The 20,403-nt window shown below is 35.8% G+C and overlaps 1 protein-coding gene across 3 annotated transcripts in view; it reads left to right on the top strand.

The window, feature by feature from the left end:
- Slc38a11 (solute carrier family 38 member 11) overlaps window positions 1-18,601 on the top strand; it is a 52,280-nt gene extending 33,679 nt beyond the window's left edge. For 2 of the 3 annotated variants that reach the window (XM_047545528.1, XM_047545527.1), the window contains 4 exons: window positions 262-423; window positions 3,454-3,566; window positions 6,785-6,916; window positions 16,091-18,601. In XM_047545528.1, coding sequence (XP_047401484.1) covers window positions 262-423; window positions 3,454-3,566; window positions 6,785-6,916; window positions 16,091-16,384 — 701 coding nt within the window. In that variant the 3' untranslated portion in view covers window positions 16,385-18,601. Of the gene's footprint in view, window positions 1-261; window positions 424-3,453; window positions 3,567-6,784; window positions 6,917-11,823; window positions 12,685-16,090 lie in introns of those variants that run through there. The other variant, XM_047545529.1, reaches the window with a different exon arrangement.
- Window positions 18,602-20,403: the final 1,802 nt, after the last annotated feature.

Genomic DNA, 20,403 nt, shown 5'->3' with positions numbered 1-20,403 from the left:
AAGGAAAGTGGGAGAGAAGTTTGGATAGTCTGGTTTATGTCAATACTTGAAGCTACAATATGAGCCTGATATGAATGAAGTTTCTCATTTCTAGATCCCCTTAGAAAAATTGTTTTCTTGCATATTTAATAAAATAATATTTTGAACATCAGTTGATTGACATTCAAAAGTAGTATTCATCTCTCAACTTCAAAATAAACAAACAAAACCCCAGGCTTACTTCAATAATGCTTGCTTCCTTTTTTCTTTTTTGTATTACAGCATTTATTTGCCACCATAACTGCTTCTTAGTCTATGGTTCTTTGGAAGAAGCCACAGTAGCTAAATGGTCCCGCATCATCCATATGTCCATCTTGGTCTCTGTATTTATCTGTGTGCTCTTTGCTACATGTGGCTACTTGACTTTCACTGGCTTCACCCAAGGTAAAATGAGAGATTCAGTTCCATGGTATTTTGGTGTTCATGTGGATTGGTACCAATATACCCACAGTTCTACTAATTTTTAGCACAAATTTGTCCACTCTTAACATTTGAAATAATCAGTCTTCCACCATTCTCTGCTTTACCCTCCTGCCTCTGTGCTGTTTCCTGTTTTTCCCTCTAAACTGCTAAACTTTGTTCTGTAACCCATACCTTCTCCTTCCATCTTCATTCCTGGCTCATGAATCCTGGCTCAGGTCCTCCCACACTCTACTGAACCTTCAAACTCCAAACTACCAAAGGCCTCCTGGTGCTCAAAGCTAATAATCTTCTGGGTTCTGGTACTCCTGGATCTTTCCGAATTACCTAACAGCAATGAACACCCTTTGCTCAACTTTCTTCCTACTATTCTCTTATTGTTATTCTTTCTTCTTATTGATATATTTTTTCTTTCTTTTTTAATTTGACCTCCGTCTTCCCCTACTCCACCTGGATGATTAGTTGAGGCAAGTTGCCTGCTTCTCTGTTAACAAATTCTCTGGATGTTTTCATCATTTCAATTCTGGTCTAGACTTTTCATTTCTGGCCTGTAGGACATTTTTATTGAATTGTTCCATTCTTGTCTTAATCACAAAACATCATCTTTTCCATAAAAGCAGTTCTTTCCTTTCTTCCTCCCAAGTTGCTTCTCTTTTCTTGTTTCCACACAGACCCAGCAACTGAGTGGTCCTCTCTTACAGGGCCCTTGAGCCTTTCATTCATTCATTACATTCCAATGAGTGTAATACATAGGGTAGTCTGACAGCAGACCAAACACTGTGATTCATGTATTTCACAGCTTTTGAAGTTCTGGTATCTCACTTGACCTTCAAACAACCCTTTGAAGGTAAGTGGAATAACTAGTTTTACCTCCTCTTAAGACACAAAGAGGTGCAGTAGCTTGCCTATGCTGGTTGGTGACAAACTAGAGAACAAATCTTCTGACACCCAAGTTCCATTTTCTTTCCATTCTTTTCCTGCCTCCTCCATCTTGGTCAATCATTACCCACTAAAAGCTGTCTCTTCACTTCCAACTCCTCTGGGCTTAGTTTTCTGTGACACTAGAGTGTTCTTGGGAGAATGGCTGCCTTGTTTTAAACAGAGGTTACCGGTCACTGTGATTGCACACAGATATTTCTCAGAAATTGAAAAAAGATGGTTTAATAAATAATGATTAACATGATACCAATGCAGTCAAAATATAATACCAGTGTGTGCTCATAGAGAGCAGTTAAAAGTGACCTTGAAGGTCTTGATAAGAACCATTTCAAAACATTGGCATGTGTCACTATAGCTATCCAGTTTGTCAAGATGAATGGCCTAAGGGCTCTGGTCTGCTTGGGACCTTGGGTTTTAAATGCCTCTTCAGTAAAACATAAACCTTTTTTTGTTAGTCAGACCTTCCTGGTATTTTTTTTTTTTTTAATCTGTGGTAATTGCTCAGCTATAATTAAATCTTTCTGTAACAAAGCTGACAGGTGTTCGATGTGGTGGTGGTTGTCTTTATTTTTCCCTGGGCTGTCATCCCCTAAAATATACTTCATTTCAAGCTGGAATAAGCTGACCCTGGTACCTCAAGCCATTTCTCCTTAGGCAAATCTGGTCTTGTTTGTACAAACTGTGTGCTGTTTTTCTCCCCTTGATGAGTAGATAAACTCCAGCTTCTGAGGCAGTAGGAACTCTGGATTATTCCTGACGTTCTCCTTGACTTTTGATAAGATGCAGGGTCCATTTATTAGTGAAGGTTAGTGAAAGGGGCAGGGCCCATTTATTAGTGGAGGTTAGTGAAAGGGGAACTTCAGTCCTTTTTATTTTCAGAGTTCTGAAACCTTTACAATCAATTTTCAGGCAGTTCCCTCTCACTGCTGCTTTGTGGTGTAAACTTGTTCTGCCCCAAAAGGACATTAGAAAGGAATGTATGTTTGTTTTACTTGATGGGGGTGGGGGGGTCATTTAAATGAGGCTTCAGAAGAGGCAGTTCATTTAGGGTATTTAGCTTTTTAATGAAAGGAGTAAAAAGATATTGTTTCATTTTCTTCTTTTTAAACAGCGTAGTGAAATATGTGACTTTGGTGTAATTATCTGCTCATGCAGTTGAAAAAAGGCAACTGTAGTTTTCAAATTTAAGCATGCTACTTGGGAAATAAGTGAGTCCAAATGCACGTTATTTGGGAAATAAACATGTTAGGCAGGAAATAAACATGGCTGAGTGTTTGGGGCTGACATGACTTCTCAGTCCTAATTAGATTCCTGTATTTCTTCATCAATTTCTGCAAACATATGGGATCTAAGTAAGAACTAACTTGTTCAAGGTATACAGTTCATTATGTAGTCTGGAACTAACTAAATTTAATGTTCTTTCTGGGAAACAGCTATATTTTCAGTTTGGAAACAGTGCAGTTATATTGGGGTACATCAGATGACATAAAAGGCAATATATGTTTAGAATTCCTTGGTGTGGTCCCAAGTCTGTGATTAACCCCTACAGCATCATGTGCAGGAAATTCAACTCCCCAGATGTACTGGGCTACTCTTCCTTTCAGGATTGTTCTTGATCTAAGAATAGCACTTCAAAGGGAAATTTGTTTATTTTAACAGATTTTTTTTTTTTATTGTAATGCAGTCACTTACCAGAAACAAAGGCCAGAAGCAAATTTACAAAGCCAGTACACAAGAACTTAGGGAGTTGATTCTAATGTAAGAAGACAATGCATAAAGTATTTTTCAGAAGTTGATACAAATTTGAAGCAAATCCACCAAAAACAAACAATAAGAATAATAGAAAAAGGATTAGTGCTGAATTTCTAATCAAAAGGGACAGGTGAATAGCTATATGATCACTGAATGCGAACACATTTAGACCCGGTAATCTATTCCCTTAATTAAATGAAATGAAGATTATAGAGTTTGACCTATAATAATAAGTATCTCATTTGTTATGTACCTCAAAAATCTAGTATCTAATAAATAAATTCATTTTATATTATGCTCTAGGGGACTTATTTGAAAATTATTGTAGAAGTGATGACCTGGTAACCTTTGGAAGGTTTTGCTATGGCATAACTGTCATTCTGACATACCCAATCGAATGCTTTGTGACTAGAGAGGTAAGCATGATTCTTTTTCAATACTTTGTCCAGGTTCTCTCTCTACTACATTTAAATTAGGAAGATTCATAAATAATTTTATTCTGAAAATTCCCAAGTACCTGACAAGTGGTGTAATATAAAATTTTCTTTCTCAAATATAAAATATCAGAATATAAGATTAATTTACACTTAAATGCTTATAATTTTTTTAGCCAAAAGTTAGAATTGAAAATTGTATTTATATTACCATAAGCCCAAATATTTATACAACTGCATTCCAAAATAAATGCCAGCCTTTATTACAAACTAAAGCTGTTGGCTCTTTTCTTCTTCTCCTCCTCCTCCTTCCCCTCCTCCTCCTCCCCCTCCTCCTCCCCCTCCTCCTCCTCCTCCTCCTCCTCCTCCTTCTTCCTTTTCTGGCAATATTGTGTTTAGAACTCAGGGTGCTCTACCCTGAGGTACATCCCAGTCCTTGATATTTTGAGATAGGGTTTCATGTTATGAAATTGCTGAGACTTGCCTCCAAGCTGTGATTCTCCTGTCTCAGCCTTCTGGAGTAGCTGGGATTATAGGTCTGTACCACCACAACTGGTTTAATTATTGGCTTTTCTTTTATAGTATTCTTACTAAGAAATTAAGTACCAAGGTTTAAAAAGTATTTTCAAAATTGTCATTTGGGGAAGATAGTTTATAAATCAATGTGCATTGAAGGAATCATAGGTGAGATTCTAATTGGTTTTGCTATTTTTTAAAAACTAAAATGTCTTATATTCCCTGGGGAATCAAAATACAACTTAAACCTATAGTTTTACAGATACTTCATTTATATATTTATATGTATACATTTATATATGATGTCCAAAAATTATATTAATAATGTATGAAGTATATTATTTCCATACAATGTTTTTGTTTATAAATTCATTTCCACATTAAATTGTATAGTCCACTTGGATTTGTGGAGGAAGATTAGCTGAAAGAGAATGAGTTCTGCTGTGAAATGGGATAGCATGGCTTGTCAGGAATCCCTTTTGCTGTCAGCTCAACACCCACTGCACTGGTTAGCAGTAAAACATGATCCGGCGACACAGTGGTTCTTTCAGGAGTCGCACTGAAAAGGGCTTAGTCTTAGGATCTATTCCTATTCCTAGGGCTATTTACACAGTGTACTATGTGAATGGGTCTAATGTATGAAGTGAACTGTCCACAGAGCCTTAAATGCACTCAGTAATCAGCAGGCCTCTCAGGGCAGCCAGAGCTTCCCTTCCCAGCAGTATGGGGTGAGGAAGAGCACAGGGACTTGGAGGAGGGAAGAGTGCAGCCCTGTGTGTCCTCTGCCACTAGCACTTCTGCTCACTTGCAAATGTGGCACTCACAGGCCTGTTTTCTACCTTGACTAGAAGGGAGAAGTCGAATGAACTGCTACTTTATACAGATTTTTAAAATTTAAGAGCCTTTTAGAAATTTGCTAACTATTATTAGATGGAGGAAATGGTATTCTTTCAGCATCTGCCCAGTACTTGAGGTTCAGATTTGATCTCTAGAACAGAAAGAACAGATGGTGCACTCTCATGCGGTTTCTGGTAAACTGTGTGTGGACCGTCTGAGTCACTTCACCTGGGCAGCTTCTGTCTTCGGTACTTGGACCTGAATTTCCTTTCTAGCTGCCATGATAGGAAGACAGAACTAAATCAAGATCTTTGCCATGTTAGCAAATATTAGGTAGAGGAATGTCATATATACCTTACCCATTCACTTCTTTTCTTTCTATACACAGAGGAGGGGGGCGGGGGAGAGTGAGGGAGAGAGAGAGAGAGAGAGAGAGAGAGAGAGAGGGAGGGAGAGAGAGAGAGAGAGAGAGAGAGGGAGAGAGAGAGAGAGAGACAGAGACAGAGAAAGAGCATGCCAATATAACAGAAACTATTTCAATTCATAGGTAAGATATCCAGCCACATATAAAGGGAACAAAAAGGTTGTACGCCCCTAATAAATACCCCTCACTGGCCTACCTCAGACTTTTTTCACTCTCAAAGTCCCACCTTAGAAGTATTGATAATAATGGTTTTTCAATAAGTTAATATTTGGGAAGACAGTTCAAATTATAATCAGTTAGAGTTATTAGTACAATTCTTTAGCAGAACCATGGCGGCATCTGGCCTCTGGGGAACGTGGCCTACCAAGGTAACAGAGCTTAGAGAGCTGCTTCTTTACCACACCAAGCATTTGACCCTCTCCTATCATGCCAACTTCTGCCTCCTGATCTTCTGCAGAGGGACACACTACTACTATATTCAGAGTCTCCTGTCTTCCATGGGTTTGTTCCTACTCTCGCCTCTTTACCCTTTTGCATGCTTTTGACTCAATTGGAAATTCACCTCCAAATCTTATCCATGTTTCAATCCCTATCTCAAGCCAAGGTGGGTCCAGAACTTTTTAGGAATGCTGTAAAGGAATTACTCTAAGACAGAGCTGGATAAATGAAGCTCCTTCAAGTTCTAAAATTTATTTGTGTTTTTTGTCCTGTTACAAAATGATCTGTTTGTTTCTTTAGATTGGTTGTAGATTTCCAGTTAGGATGCTAATTCCAGAAAATAGGAAGCAATATCTCCCAGACATCTCCTCTTCATAAATTATATCACAGTGTGGGATATATTAAATAGGAGACTGTTGATTGATTTTCTGATTTGAGTATTAATGGGAAATAGTGATAGACTCTTCTCCATTTTTGCTGAGTAAAAGCAACATAACATGGACTTAAATTGTAACAAATAGGATTTCATTTATATAGAATCAATTTTGTCTTAGTAAAAGATATTACACATCCAGCATCATTAAAAGGAAATGTGGTAATGCCTTCCTCAGAGGCCATTCAAGTAATCTAAATAGCATCTGCAGTTTCTTTTAGTAGTAACCTTGTTAGGCTCAAGAAGAAGGATAAGGTAACCTCCCAAGGGTCACTTATGCTTGAGAGATGCATGTATTCAAATGTTGGTGTTTCATGCTCTCTGTCTATTAATATAATCCACTGACTGACTAATAGCACCACAAAAAACACTTGTTATTGCATTGTGTGTTTATGTGTAAGTAATTTGGAAAGATAAAACATTCATAGTGACAAGATTTGATTGTCTTATTGGCAGTATTATATACAGCCCTATGTGCTATTATGAAATACTCTGTCAATAAATCCTACATGCCTCAAGACTACCTCTCAAAATGATCTGTTTATTTGACAGGTCATTGCAAACGTGTTTTTTGGAGGAACTCTTTCTTCGGTTTTCCATGTGGTTATAACAGTGGTTATCATTACTATAGCCACATTGGTTTCATTGCTGATTGATTGCCTTGGAATAGTTTTAGAACTCAATGTAAGTACATTTAAAGATCTACTTCTTTCAACACAAAAAACTGTTTTAAAATAATGGTTCCACTGAGTGATGAGGCATTTACCTCTGATCCTAGCTCCTCTGGAGGCTGAGCCAGGAGGGACATAACTTGAAGGCCAGTCTGGGTAACTTAGTGAGAGGACACCGTCTCAAAATAAAAAGGAAAAAGGTTGGGGATATAACTCAGTTGTACAGTACCCAGTTCAGGGGTTGAAAATGTTTCCATTTAACATAAGTTGTATTTTCCTAACAGAATTGTCACTTTCTGAAGTAGAATGAAAATGTCGTTGTAATACAACAGTAAATATTTATAACAACAATACCATCTGTACCTCATAGGACTATGTAGTTTTAAAGCAGTGAGTCTCAAATGGGGGTTAATTTTGCTCTCCCCGCCGATGTCTAGAGGCAATTAATAACTTGGTGGGCAGTGCTATTGGCATCTAGTGAGAAGGTGTAGGTACTGCCAGCATCCCACGGTGCACAGCAGAGCCCCTCACACCCTCATAGCAAAGTATCCACTGATTCAAAATGTCAATAGAGCAAGGTCGGATTCTCATTACTATGATACGTAGATTTTTTTTTTTTTTTTTTTTTTTTTTTGCAGTGCTGGGGATTGAACCCAAGGCCTTGTGCTTGCAAGGCAAGCACTCTACCGACTGAGCTATCTCTCCAGCCCGATATGTAGATTTAAAAAAAAAAAAAAAAAAAAAAACTATCAATTAAATGGACCTGGAATTTTCTTAGCTGAGTAAAAATATATTATCTAATAAAATTCATTGAAAATATGAAATAGTTATATCCGTATTATACAATCACTTACCCAGGCCAAATTTCTTTTTCTATTAATATTTTTTCATCTTCAGATCTTTCTTTTAAAGTATTTATTGCCACCATTTAAATCTAGATCCTCATAAGAGCACATCTGAATTGATCCTATTTTTTGCATCAAATAGAACATATTTAGATTCTACTTTCAGTTGAACAGCATCCTACCCCAAATATCTCTACTTTCTTACCAGAGCAAATATAAACTCTGATACCCCTATATTCCGACCCCTGCCTTTATGAGAAGCTATTTCCCCTTTACTTCATAAAATCTACCCTCAGCACCCGTCAACCTTCTTTTTGGCTTGTATGTATGCCAAATCAGTTCTTTCTTTTGTCCTTTGTCTTACCTGTTTCCCTTTCCTATAATGATCATTTTCCTTTTATTTCTCTCAATATATGACAAAGACTTCACAATCAAGCACAAATTATAACACATTTATTCTTTGATCATTTATTTATTGTTTAATTATTATGTGACACAAAACAGGAATGATGAAAGGAAATCAGAAAGGATTTATGCGTTCTCACAAACATAAAAGTTCAACTGCTATGTAGGTGATGAAGATGTCAGGAAAGTAGATGGGATGTCATTTTTGAGGAAAATATGTCATGATTTGGTAACAGGTTTAATTAGAAGGACAGAGGGATAGAGTGGCACATTATGCATGACTCCTTGGTTCTCATTTCTAAGAAGAAACAGAATAGATTTCTAATTAGCACAACACCATTTGGCGTTTATTGGGTCATGCACCATGGGGGGCAGACTTTCATAGGTAGGATCCCAAATCATCATTCACACATCACATTGACAGTTAGGCTCGAAGAAGGTATTATAGTGAGTGCCTAAGACACTTTTCCCTCCAGATGCCATTATGACATGGAGTTTCTAACAAAGGCCGTAGGAGATTCCATCAGGAACACACTACTGGGAATTTTCTGGCAACAAAGTAAATGAAAAGTGAAGAATATTCAGCTTTTCAAAACCTCAGAGCCCTAGGAAATCGCCCTTCCACTAGTGGTGAAAAGCAAAGCTCAGCAGGGCACAGTGAGGTGTGCCTGAAGTCCCAGTTATTGGGTAAGCTGAGAAAGGAGAACTGCCTAAGCCCGGGAGCTCAAGGATTGCCTGGGCAACATTTTGCATAGGACAGGGCTAGTAGGTCCACTCAATATTATTTCATATAGCAACCTTGATGCAGTAACTTTAATGAAGTAACTTCATTTGTATATTCTCATATCATGTGCTATTTGAACCATCCACAAATTTGTCTTCCCTATCAAGTTGTAAACTCTTTGAAGACAATGTTTAGCCACCTATGTTTAGCCATTGATACTCAGAATAGAGCTACAAACAGTGTGCTCACATTCCTGCATGGGTGATTGTCTCCTGAGACCAAAGATCAGGACCTATTTCCATAAATATTTCCACATGTGACATTCTTAATGTAGTACCAGGAAATAAAGTGTGACAAAAAGTGCTGGTGTTGACAGGAGTAGTAATCTTTTAACTATGCTGTAGAGACAACCAACATGATCCCCAACCCTGTTTTCTCCTTATTTTATGAAATGTCTCATTTGAGTTCTCAAGTTCTGTTTTTTAATGCTGTAGGATTTTGTTATGAAGGAAATCTTATCTATCAACTGCCTGAACAGGCAACCACATCTTAATAAAGAAATGTTTTGTTCACCTCAAGTTAGCCAAGCACACACATATCATTCATTTTTTAGGAATGATATATTTTTGTAAATCTAACCATTGCTTTATGTAGATTTAATTACTCATTTTCATGATATATGTGCAATAAAATCCTAAGCACATTAACACTAAATATTCACTATTGTTTTTACATTAAAAACATTTGTGATTAAGATAGAATCCTGGTTAGTATAGGTAGAAAATACCTTGTGAATATTAAAAAGTCAAAATCTGAGCTGGCTGTGGAAGACCATTTTAAAAATTTAAACATGATTCTGATTCTTAGATTTTTTTAAATCTACTTATAAAGAGATACAAAACAATTACAGAAAAGTGTTATATTGTTGACTATAACCTAATAATCCAAGACAATGACACTCATTTTAAAGCACTTTGCAGAAATTAACAAAATCTGGAATGTCTTCTCTTTACATCACCTGAGAATATGTGTTTCGTTCATCAGTAAAAGTCTTTGGTATGCACAATAACATATTCTGCTCTTTACCTACCTCCCTTTTGTGTGGACACTGACCATGAGTAATAGAGTCAAATTTAGCATCATTTCTGTCAGTAAATAATACGTGCTGGAACACGCAACATGTGAGGAGTATCTAAAGTATGCTGTGTTCCACTGCATGGGAATAATGTGAGCTAACATGTGCATGTGCATATGGTGTGCTAGATGCATTGCTTGCATTATCTTCCTTGATCTATATTAACCTTACAGATGCAGAAATTGGGGCCCAGTGATTAAATAATCAATCTGAGACCATACTAGTTGTAAGTAGAAGAATCAAGATTTGAACACAGGTGTTGGGCTCTTCTAACCCACATATTTAATCACTGTACTCATCTGAGATTTCCTACATCTCAGGCATTAAATTATGTGAAATAATTCTGTTCTATTTTCCATTTTATAATTAAAAATCTATGCACTGAATTCATTTGCAAGTAAGGTTAAGAGTGACGCATAGTACATGTGAATTGACTTTAATACTAGTTTAAAATAAATATCAGAAGATGGAATAAAACAAAACTAAAACTTCTTCATCTTAAGTTTTAGTTAATAGCTTTCATTTTAGTTTATTATTTGGGGTAGAGGCTATTGGAGATTGAACTCAGGTCCTTGTCATCTTCATCAATAATTATAGTACTTTAGGAATTATTTTCTACTGTGGCTTCTGAATTATCACTAAGTAGAACAATGAACTTTACAAATGTGATACATATTAAAAATCAGAGCTTGCAAAATTAGGGAAATGTTATTTAGTGCAATTGAACAACACAGGATAAATTATTGGAGGTTATATTACTTATTCAATAAGAAACCCCATTTAGAGTGTTACTTTTGTTTCATCATTTTCATGGCAGTGGACAATGAAATATTTTTCCAAAGCAAATGTGCCCTCACTTTTAAAGGATTAATTTTAAAAGCAAATAAAATGAATATAAATCTTGTTCTTGGTAATAAGAATCCAGCTTCTTGGCACTTGTCATTGCTATTATAAAAAAGAGGCATCTATGGTAATTGGGCCCTATGGGTTTCTACTTGCAGCAGCACAAAGAGGAAAGAAAAATGAAACAGCTGGTGCCCGTGGCCAGAGTAACCAGTTCAACAGGCATTGTGTGAAGCTTGCATGGAAGTAATAAAGCAAGCCAAATACCCAGTGAGAGCCCAGATACAGAAATACAGTCGTCAGGGTTAGTAAGACATAAGTCTAAGTTGACAAAGACTTCCTGAGCTAGAGACAGTTTTTGTTTTTTCAAGTATAGGAATAACTTCCATTATTCTGAACGGATTACAAATTAGAAATTTAAAATATTCATAAGTATTCTTTTATTTTTTGCTTTCCTTGCACCATTTGAGAGGTTTTCGTTCAGCAAGAGAATTTAGACACTTTTCCCATCCATATCATTGATAAAACTCTTCAACACCTTCTGTTCTTTCCCTGTTACAAATGGTAAAATGTCCTTGCATCAGTTGAACTATTACCAGTGGAGAGCACTGTTCTGCCTTTATAATAAAACCATGTTTTACTGTCTCTCTAATAAGGAGTTCTGGTTTTACAATATGTCAAGCAATTTTAAAAATCATTCCAAAGCCAGTGATGTATCCTCAACAGGTCTACACTAAATAAAGGAAAGAAGTTGGACTAATTTATGGGATATAGATCAGATAGAAATGCACTATAATTTTACTGATGATCTTGAATTTCTGCAACAACCTCTAGCAAAACTGAACTTTCAAGTTACCAGAAAGTAATTGGTATCAAGACATGATAATCAACTGGGTTCCTTCCAGTACAAACATCTGCAACGTAATTTTCTCTCTAATTGTTACTTTCTCAATTCTTCTGAATTACAGCATAAACAGAATACCCCTTGCTTTGCCCTGCCCAGCAAGTTAGGTTTGGAAGAGTTCAAGGGCTGACAGCAGCCTCTCCACAGCGGCTGACAGCAGTTTGTCACCCTGTTAGTACCTTCAGACTCTACAGCTCCAGTTTCGTTCCTATGATGAGAAGAGACTGCATATACAAACCAGTGTATATATGGATTTGAATTACTTTGTTGTTTCAGAAATCGTTCCTTCAAAAGAAATCACAGAGCATAAGCATAGATTGAGTTCTATAGTATTGTCCTTAACTTAAAAAAACACTGGTAGGCTGGGGATGCAGCTTGATCATAGGTGCTTGCCTAGCACTCATTGAATTTTAGCCGTATGACAGCTAATCTTTGGTTTATTGTGCACCTTTATAGGTATTCTTTTGTATTCAGGCACTATAAATAGCAAAAGTACTTTGCATATTTGGTTCAACTTGGAATTTAATATTTGTTTCTCTTACTCTTTCCTCATTCTTGTGTCTCTTATTGTTGAAATATTTTCCATGCAGTGTGGTCCCTACTATTCTTCCCCAGACCTTTAGATACTACCTGATTAGTCTAATTTCGTAATGTGAAACCTATAATTATCATTTCTCTGGATTTGTTTTTTGGTTTTATAAGAAACCAAAAGAGGTGTATTATTGAAATCATACTTGTAATATTTTTGGTATAGAGATGGTGCTTAGTGTGGAACACACAGTAATTTGATTAAATGTTGACATTGAGAAAATAGTTATTTTAAATATTTTTAAAGTATAATCTGTTATTTTACATCATATAACCTCAAATTCAGTATCTTTTGGTTGATCCTAGGAAAAAAATCTGTGAAAATAGTTTTCCAAAAAGCTCATAAAATATTGGCTATAGATACATAGAGTTTCTTTATACCATGCTTGTATACACTTACAAATTCTTACAATGACCTTTTAAAATATAGAAAAACATTTTCAAAAAATCTTGTATTTAATTATAAACCAGTATTGCATTTGTAGTTATTGACTGTGTTTTTTTACTTGTTTTATATTTAAAAGAATAACATGTTATATATCACATTAATAAAATGAAAGATAATAACCACATGATCATCTCAAATGACAGAGTAAAAGCATTTGACAAGGTCTTCAGCATCCTTTTGTGACAAAAACTTTTAATAGTTTAAGTACAGAAGTTTCTTCATAAAATAAAGACCATTTATGAAAAACTCCCAGTTAAGATCATAATCTACAGGTAATAATTAAAAATGTTTCCACTAAGATCCAGTTCAAGGGAGGGAGGCCCACCTTCAGCACTTCTATTCAACATACTACTGGAAGTACTAGCAGGAGCAATCAAACAAGAAAAAGAAATAGAAGACATCTGAATCAGGATGGAGGAAGTAAAATTATAATTAGAGGTGACACAATTCTGCAAATGTTGAAAAACTCCAAGTTTCCACAAAAAGTCTAGAACTAATAAATGAATTTGGCACTAATTTGAATTTGAAGTTGAAGGATTTAAAATGAACATATAAAACTCAGGAGCATTTCTTTACACAAATAACAACTTAGAATAAATTTAACCAAGGAAGTAAGATGCCGATGAAAGAAATTAAAGGCAGTTCAAATAAATGGAAGAATATTCTGTGATCATGAATTAGAAAAATTACTATTGTGAAAATGTCCATATCCAAAGCAATATATAGGTTCAATGCAATCTCTATCAAAATTCAAATGGAATAATGCATAGAAATAGAAAATAATCCTAAAACCTATATGGAGACACAGAAAGCCCAAATAAACTAAAGCAACACTGGAGAAGGAAAACAAAGTTAGAGGAATCACATTTCCTGATTTTAAATGATATTGCAAAGCTATAATATACAAAACAGTATGGCACTAGTATAAAAATAGAAACTTGTATCAGTTGAACAGAACAGAATCCAAGCATATAGTCAAATCAGTGTTTGACAAGGTCATTAAGAGGACATGATGGGGAAAGGTAATTCCTCAATAAATAGTGCTGGGAAAATGGATTTCCACATTCAAAAGAATGAAATTGGACCCTTATCATATACAAAAGTCAACTGGAAAGGTTTAAAAGACTTAACTGTAAGACCTGAAGCCATAAAATTCCTAAAAGAACATGGGCTAAAAGTCTTTGACACTGGCTTTGGCAATTACTTTTAGATTCCATAGCAAAAACAGGCTATGAAGGAAAAACTAAACAAGTTGAACCATGTTGAACTTTAAAAAGCTCTACCCCAGCAATGGAGACAGTCAACAAAATGAAAAAGCAACCTATGGACTAGGGGGAAAGTACTACAAGAAGGGGTTAATATCCAAAATTCTTAAAGAACTCTTACAACTTGATAGCAGAAAAACTAAAAATAACAGAAAGATTAAAAAATGAACAGATGACCTAAATTGACCTTTCTCCAAAGAAGACATAAAAATGACCAATAATAAAAGGTATTGAATATCACTAATCTTCAGGGAAATACAAATCAAAACCACTGGGATATCACCACATAGCTATTAGGATAAACAGTATCAAAAAGAAAAGTGTTAACAAATATTGGCAAGGCTGTGAGGAAAAGGGAGCCCAAGAACTTTATTGGTGGGAATGTATATTGGTATGATCACTATTAAGAAGATTATGGAGGTTTCTAAAGAAACTAAAAACAGAACCACCTTTTGAGCCAGCAATTTCTATTCTGGGTTTATATCCAAAGGAAGTAGAATCACCATCTCATAAAGATATCTGCCTTTCCATTCTCCCATGTCAACTGTAGCATTATTCACAATAGCCAAGATATGAAAACAACCTAAATAACCATCAGTGGATAAATGGATAAGGAAAATGTGGCATATATACACAATGAAATGTTATTCAGTCTTTTAAAAGGAGGAAATCCTGCCATTTGCCACAACATTAATGGATATAATGCTAAGTGAACAAGCCAAACACGGAGAGAAAAATATTACTTGATCTCATTTATATGTGGAATTTTTTTTTTAAAAAAAAAGGTCAAATATACATATACAGAAAATAAAACTATGATTACCCAGAGCCAGAAAGTAGGGAGGAAATGGGATGTAGGTCAAAGGACACAAAGCAGCAGATAGGATAAACAAGTCTAGAAATCTAATGTAGAAAATAAGAAATATAATTAATAAAATTGTATGGTATATGGGATGTTTGCTAAATAAATTTTAGCTGCTCTTTTCACATATGAAAAAAATGATTATGTAAAATGATAGTCTTGAACTTTGCATTACTATGGTAACCATTTCACTATCCTTATGTATCTGTGACACTATGTTATGGATAAATCTAAAATACACACACAAAAAGAACACAGTTTCAAGGAAAACTTTTATTTTGTGGGTTAACAGAATAAAATTTGTCATAAATTTTAACAGTTTATTAATTTTATGTTCTACATAATATATAATTAAAACAACATAATTAGAAAAATATTACCTAAAATACATTAGATTTGAACATTTACATAATTTACAAAGTGTCTAGTGTGATTTAGAACTATTCAGAGGGAATTCTCTTTTCCTTTAAAGTCAATAACTAGGTATTTCTTTAACTCTACTACCCATTTTTTTTTTTTCTTTTTCTTTTTGCAGTGCTGGGGATTGAACCCAGGGCCTTGTGCTTAAAGCAAGCACTCTACCAACTGAGCTATATCCTCAGCCCTACCCATTATTTTCAATCTGACATTCTGCCTTACATTAAATTTATCTATAGCTAGTGTGAGGGCAAGTTATAGTCATTTAATTTTACTGTCAATTTTCTAGGGTAATTAATGCATTTCATTTTGCCTGAAAGAGAATGTAGAAATGTTCTTCCATGTTAAGTGCCCTTAGGGTAACAGTTTTTCTTTTTCAGCACAGACAGGCACTACTTTCATACAAGGACAGATTTAGAAGAAACACAATATGTCCATACATTTTCCCAAAGTCCCCATTTGTACACGAATGACAAGCAGACCACTCAGGTTGGAAAGGCATAGTGGATACATAAATGAAGAATATGTACTATTATATATTACCTTTTCATTGCTAAATATTCCTTTGGAAAAGGAAAAACCTATTTCTGTGTCTTTCTTGGGATTATTTTTCTTTCCTTTGCTTGATTCAACTGAATTTATCATATTTTCAACATGCGCAATGAAAAATACATTTTGAAAATGTTTTTAAAAACTGTCCAAAGAATGTTTCCATCTTAACATTATCTTGTTTCTTGTTTTCAACTCACAGGGTGTGCTCTGTGCAGCTCCTCTGATTTTTATCATCCCCTCAGCATGTTATCTGAAAGTGTCGGAAGAACCAAGGACACACTCAGATAAGATTGTGTCCTGTGTCATGCTTCCCCTTGGTGCCGTGGTGATGATTTTTGGATTCATCATGGCTATCACAAATCCTCAGGATTGTACCCATGGGCAGGAAATGTTCTACTGCTTTCCTGACAATGTCTCCCTCACAAACATCTCAGATTCTCATTTTCAACTGACAACACAACTTCCCATTTTAAACATCAGTATCTTTCAGTGAGTTGACTGCTTTAAAAATATACATGTTTTCACAGACATCTAAACCATTTAATAATATCCATGTCTCAGTCTCTATTTATATATAAAATTATCACTTTGGCATTTATTAAGACTTGCATTTCTTTACTCTTTAGTGCAATGTAAAAGATAAAGAAAACTGGATGTCTTTTACTGTAAACTAGGACAAATGCTTCATTCTACTGACCGCAGTACACTACTGCTAATTGGGAAAAGAAAAATGAAGACTTTAGTGTTTGCTGCAATCCCATCAAAGCATTACTCTTTTTACTTAATGTGTGAGCCAAGATATTGTGTTCCAAAATAAGTAGGTAATTATGAGTTGGAATTTTGTGTATGCATCCTACAGGACAGAAAAAAAAATGTCTTTAAAGTATAAAGAATTGAAGTGAGGGGGAAATCAAACTATTAAAAAGAATGACTATCTGAAGAACAAACAGAAGCTATTGTAACATCAGTAGCATCCCTTGTTTAGGAAAAGTGGATCCCTGGAGTAAATTCCTCCCCATGTTAAGAAGCATGAATAACAGATTTGATGTGCAGAGCAAGGTGTGTGAGGAAGCAAAATCACCTCCCAATTTTTGATGTTGTGGGAATATGATGGTCACATTATTATGAAAACAGAACACACACACATATTGTTCTGAGATACAAGACTTAAAAGACCATTCGTGCCTCAAATTTGAACCTCTTGAATTTGCCGTGCTGGCAGGAAGATACAATGAGAAGCTGAACTTTAAGACAAGAAACTGCAGTAACAATCAGAGCTACACAAGAGGCATCATTACTCTCCTCAGAGATATGTTGGAAGCTCTTATTGGCTGGGTCCTATGGAAGTATGTTGAAATGGGGGTCGTTTGTCCTTCAGGGTATTTACCAAGAATCATAACTAGTGAGAGGGAGAGAGAAACAAGTTTAGAAAAGAAAATGGAACTTCAATGCAAGCTGACAAAGCTTCAGTCGAGTTCACAGGGAATCTGGAGCACATAGGACCCATCAGAGTGGTCCCTGTTCAGAGGAAATAACCAAGTTTTAGTACTGCTACCTCCATCAGAGGTAACAAAAGTGGACACCTGGGGAAGGAAGAGCCCTTGGGGTAGGCAGCTTTCCGCAGCCAGCCGAGTATTTGACAGGAAGTGAGAGCAGGAAGCTAGGCTCTGCTGATGGCCCAGGCACCACAGGCTTCCGTGATAGGGGAGGTCTGGAAGGTAAAGCTGTGTCTATCACAGACACCCTGAATTTTTAGTGAGGATTTCTATGTCTTTTGATGAGGATTTCACATCTTCATATTAATGATAATCTTTAAAAAGTAACAAGGAAAATTGGGGCCATCTGAATGACTTCCTTATATCAAGTGGCACCCAAATTGTATCCTTTAACTTTCATCTCTATTTCAGTCAGGTTGAGCATACATAGGTCTACGTTGATTGTTGCCAAATAATGAAAAATATGACAAGCAGAGTTAATACATACATAATGTACTTTTAAAATTCCACAGGCAGAACAGAAAAAAAAAAAAAAAAAAACATAGGATCTATATAAAAAATAGCTTCACAGTAGTTTGAATAAAGTAGCAAGAGTTGAGTTGTCATCACATGACTCCTAGTAAGAAAGTCCTAAAGAGTACCAGTAGTCTGAACCTTGGCAGGTTAGATCTTCCGAGGTGATTTTTGCTTCAATCAAACATCCTTCATGCCACCGATTTAATTAAAATGCTGTTAACTGTATAGCTTTTCTGTATTTAACTTGTAAATGTGTTTCTTATATTCTTTAAGTTGTAAGTCTAAGCCATTTATGCCTGTTTTAGATCGGTATATGCTTAGGTAAAGCTATTATAAAAATACTTTCATTCCATAGTAAGGGAATGTGAAACATTTTTGCAACAGTTTATTCCTACATTCTCCAGACTGAGAAATTTCCATCCAGTTACTAGAGAAAGTCACAAGACATGAGATTTCGGAAAGTGTACAGAGAGGCACGTCAAGGATAACGTCATTTAGTACTTAACAATCTATTATCTTGTACTTTTGGATATGTTAACCTTGATTCTCCAAGTATTTGAAAAGCTCCTGGTAGGAACTGAATGCACCTTTTAAAATCCAATAAATGTCTGTTATTAATCAACTGTGAACAAGACTGCCTTTGACCTAATTACCAGAAGCTTGGGTTATCAACTTCTTTCAACTGATGAGTGAATAAATCTTGGGAACTCACACTGTTTCACAAGAATACTTGGTTATTTGTTTTTCACTGAACAGAACAGCATGGTGGCAAAACAAAGCAGAACCCTAACCCCTATCTACTTTCTGCCTCAATTTAATCAGAGATTTCCACTGAAACTTTTTCCTTCCCTACTATTTGTTGCCCCTAACAAAGTAACTTGAAGGATGTAAACCAGTTTTTGAAGCTATTACTACTTTAAAATTTCCAAAGGGTTTCTTAGTTTTAAAAAGATGGTGCCAGCTTATATATTGCTGGTGGGACTGCAAATTAGTGCAACCACTGTGGAAAGCATTATGGAGAGTCCTTAGAAAACTTGGAATGGAACTACTATTTGACCCAGCTATCCTACTCCTCCAACTATACCCAAAAGACTTAAAATCAGCGTACTACAGTGACGCAGCCATATTAATGTTTATAGCAGCTCAATTCACAATACTTAAGCTATGGAACCAACCTAGATGCCCTTTAATAGATGAATGAATAAAGAAACTGTGGTATAAATGGTATGCCTTTACGCCATGTACAAACAGAGAAACAACATGTATCCCATTTGTTTACAATAAAAAAAAAAGAAACTGTGGTATATATGTGTATATATATATATATATATATATATACACACACACACACACACACACACACACACACACACAATGGCATGTTACTCAGCCTTAAAGGAGAATAAAATTAGGGCATTTGCAGGTAAATGGGTGGAGTTGGAGAATATCATACTCAATGAAATAAACCAATCTCCCAAAACCAAAGGACAAGTATTTTCTCTGATATGTGGATGCTGATCCATAATGGGGTGAGGGAAAGGGGAAAATGGAGGAACTTTGGATTGGACAGAGGGTTGTGAGAGGAGGAGAAGGGGGCTGGGGAGTGGGAAAGATGGTGGAATGAGATTGTTATTACCCTAGGTACATGTATGATTTCATGAATGGTACGACTCTACATCATGTAGAACCAGAGAAATGAAAAGTTGTGCTCCATTCATGTACAATGAATCAAAATGCATTCTTCTGTCATGTATAACTAATTAGAACAAATAAAAAAATTAAAATTAAAAAAATAATAATAATAAAAGGTGGTAGCATCCAGGTGCAGTGGTACATGCCTGTAATCCCAGCACCTTAGGAGACTGAGGCAGGAGGGTCGCAAGTTCAAAACTGGCCTGAGCAACTTAGGCCATAGCAACTGAATGATATCCTGTCTCTAAATAAAGTATAAAAAGGGCTGGGAATGTGCCTCAGTGGTTAAGTGCCCCTGGGTTCAATCCCCAGACCAAAAAAACAAAAGGTGGAAAGCAATAGTATGTGTTAATGCAAACATCTAGCCATATGCTTCCATTAAAGATATTAGTTAGATAGCATTTGTGTAATTTAGGAATTGCATCCTTGTCCACTTCATTAGAATTTTAATTTCAACCTTACATGAATCATCTTCAAAATCAGAACAGGTAAACTATCTTGCCTCAGGACTCTTTCTAATATCAAGGAATATTTGTTCCCTCTTGTCGTTCCCAAAAGAAATCCAAATCCAGTATATCCAACTAAGAAAACCCCAGGAAGTCTTTCGATGGGGTCATGCTGCATACTTTTAATTAATGACAAATTTCTTGAACAGGAGAAGGCTTCCTTCTGTTTTATTTTCTGCTGCCCGTGCTGCTCGAGAAAGCAGTGCTAGTCTGTTTCTTAAGGAGGGGTGGCCACTGACGGGATGGGGGGGGTGCCATGTACTCCTTGAGGAGCTCAAGCATGGGTCAGCGAATAACAAGAG

The sequence above is a fragment of the Sciurus carolinensis genome, chromosome 3 (assembly GCF_902686445.1).
Source record: "Sciurus carolinensis chromosome 3, mSciCar1.2, whole genome shotgun sequence".
Taxonomy (NCBI): domain Eukaryota; kingdom Metazoa; phylum Chordata; class Mammalia; order Rodentia; family Sciuridae; genus Sciurus; species Sciurus carolinensis.
The sequence above is the reverse complement of the archived record's forward strand: the minus strand, read 5'-3'. Positions and strand labels throughout refer to the sequence as shown.